This window comes from Zea mays, chromosome 5 (genome assembly GCF_902167145.1).
Source record: "Zea mays cultivar B73 chromosome 5, Zm-B73-REFERENCE-NAM-5.0, whole genome shotgun sequence".
NCBI lineage: Eukaryota > Viridiplantae > Streptophyta > Magnoliopsida > Poales > Poaceae > Zea > Zea mays.
Window position 1 is genome coordinate 38,781,770 of NC_050100.1, and position 2,282 is coordinate 38,784,051.

General features: G+C 48.2%; 1 protein-coding gene across 1 annotated transcript; it reads left to right on the top strand.

Annotated features, from left to right (window-relative positions):
* Window positions 1-420: 420 nt before the first annotated feature.
* On the top strand, window positions 421-1,170 carry LOC103628153 (keratin, type II cytoskeletal 2 epidermal). The gene is made up of 3 exons (XM_008648411.2): window positions 421-471; window positions 576-992; window positions 1,106-1,170. Exons 2-3 carry the CDS (start codon window positions 581-583, stop codon window positions 1,168-1,170), a joined length of 477 nt encoding a protein of 158 aa, XP_008646633.1. The 5' UTR covers window positions 421-471; window positions 576-580.
* Window positions 1,171-2,282: the final 1,112 nt, after the last annotated feature.

Here is a 2,282-nt window from a genome sequence, read left to right on the forward strand (position 1 = left end):
ATTCAAGAACTCAGGGTTGTACATGCCCTAATTATATAAACCAAGGTCGTGACACCTTTTTATCAAAACAAACAGTATTTTATAAAATTCAACCAAACACCTTTTTAGTCAAGAATACTATAATATTCTCAAATACCGTAGTATCATATTAAAACTAAAATAAACCTTGCTGCCAGACAAGCCCATAATCTCACCACCGAAGTGCCCCCGCCCGCGATTTTGGCCACGGCGCGCGTCTTCCCCCACCCGCGAATCACGCCCGCGCGCGTCGCGCCGCCGTGTATCCGCCTGCGCCAGGCACCCCTCCCCCGACGCGCCGTGATAACCGCCGCCCGCGCAAGCCACACCGCCCCCATCCCCCGGCGCGCGTCTTCATCCCGCGCGCGTCGCCCCTTTGAGCACAGTATCCCGGCGGCGGAATCTTCCGAAAGCTGCTGCACAGCTCGCCCCCTGCGCTGCCGCATGTGTCAGGTAAGGACCAAGGAGTATCTTGTTCTCCGGCCTCCGAGTCTGAGCTCAGGAAATGTTACATCTTTGCAGTGTAACCTTTTTGATTGACCGATTGATTCGTGTAGGAGCAATGGAAACAGAGGAGGAGGTGAAAGATCGGGATGTGGCAGGTGGTGAGCAAGCCGGGATTCTGAGCGCCATGGCCACCAAGATCGGCATGGCCATGCCTGGTGCAAACGGTGACGACAGCCATGGCGGCAGCGGGGACGACGCTAAGTCGAGCAATGGCGAAGCGACCCGTGGTGGCAGTAATGGTGGAGAGAAGCAGGGGGATGAATCCAACGGTGGCGGGATACTTAGCGCTGTGGCTTCCAGGATCGGCGTGGCCATGTCCGGCGCCAACGGGGACCGCAGCGGCAGCGCTGAGGATGGTGCCAAGACGAGCGCTGGCGACGCTGGTCACGGTAGCAAGGGCGAGGAGAAGGGGCGTGGTGTGAATGGTGGTAGAATAGTCGAGCAGATCATTTCTAATCTGCCCTCAGGTATATGATTACAGAAGCTACACTTTGTGAGGAAAATATATAGACCATTCGTGACATCATTTTGTATTGGAGTTTGAACTGACAATCTTTTTTTTCCTCTCTCTTTACTGCAGATGGTCAGTCGCCTGATGCCGATGAAGCTTCCTCAACGCCAGGATCATTTTGTATCGAAGATTAGCTCCATGTTCCGAAGGCTCTCTAGGTCGTCCTCAACGCCAGGATCAAATCATCAGCTGAGCCGGAGACTGAAAATAATAAAGAAAAGCAAGCAGCTGGTCATAGTAAACATCATGTAGCGAGGCTTAGTAGATTGCTTTTTTTCCCGTTAGAATCAGTCCACATGTCCTCGACACGGGCTAGATTTGTTCTAGGATTATTTTTTCAGTAGTAAGCCATGTATCCATGGACAGTCCACAGCGCGACGTCTAATGTAACATCATCAAGGTTCTTTTGACTATCCCATAAGAAACCATTCCTTAAGACAACCGATATTGTGAGTTGATAACCAACAACTAATGTTACCATGCGATTGTTCCGCAAAACAACTATGCCCTCTTTCTGTATCACTTCCTTTTCTCTTTTATACTATGAAAAGATCTTACATGATACTGCATGATGACCCTTATATAGAGATGTTTTACTGTATAACGACCCTACATGTAGCAATATAATCACCCTTATATAGAGATGTTTTACTGTAGACACATCATTATTGGACAGAAATGATGCTTTCATTTCAGACAAGCCGTAAGAACTACTGTGGCTAGCAATTTTATGTGGCAATAACAAAATCAAAGATTTAATTCACTAGTAGAAAAGAGCTCAAAGCCTGCGGCACGTTCAACTTTTCACTGGCGGTTTCCGTTATCAAACGTCAGTGAAAGAAACAGGTGGGCCCGGCTTAAGAAACCGCCAGTGGAAACCTATTTCCACTGGCGGTTATCTTAACACAACCGCCAGTGGAAATAGGATATTTCCACTGGCGGTTGTGTAACACCAACCGCCAGTGAAAATTGATTTCCACTGGCGGTTATCTTAACTTAACCGCCAGTGGAAACATCCTATTTCCACTGGCGGTTGTGTTAAGATAACCGCCAGTGGAAATCAATTTTCACTGGCCGTTTTTAAAGCCAACCTCCAGTGAACTGTCTGTTATAAATACCCCTCTTCTTCCCCCGACAGTGAACTGTATGCTCGCAGCCAACTTCCATTGGAGGCGATTTTGGAGGTCCAGATTTCACAAAATACATGGGGAGAGGTTTTGATCTTCATTTTTTGGAAGAAGATTGC

What these genes read in the sequence shown, in the direction of transcription:
- LOC103628153 (XM_008648411.2), top strand. Translation starts at nt 581, where the DNA reads ATGGAAACAGAGGAGGAGGTGAAAGATCGGGATGTGGCAGGTGGTGAG. An exon ending in CATTTCTAATCTGCCCTCAG is followed by an intron (nt 993 to 1,105) that starts GTATATGATTAC and finishes TCTTTACTGCAG; the next exon opens with ATGGTCAGTCGCCTGATGCC.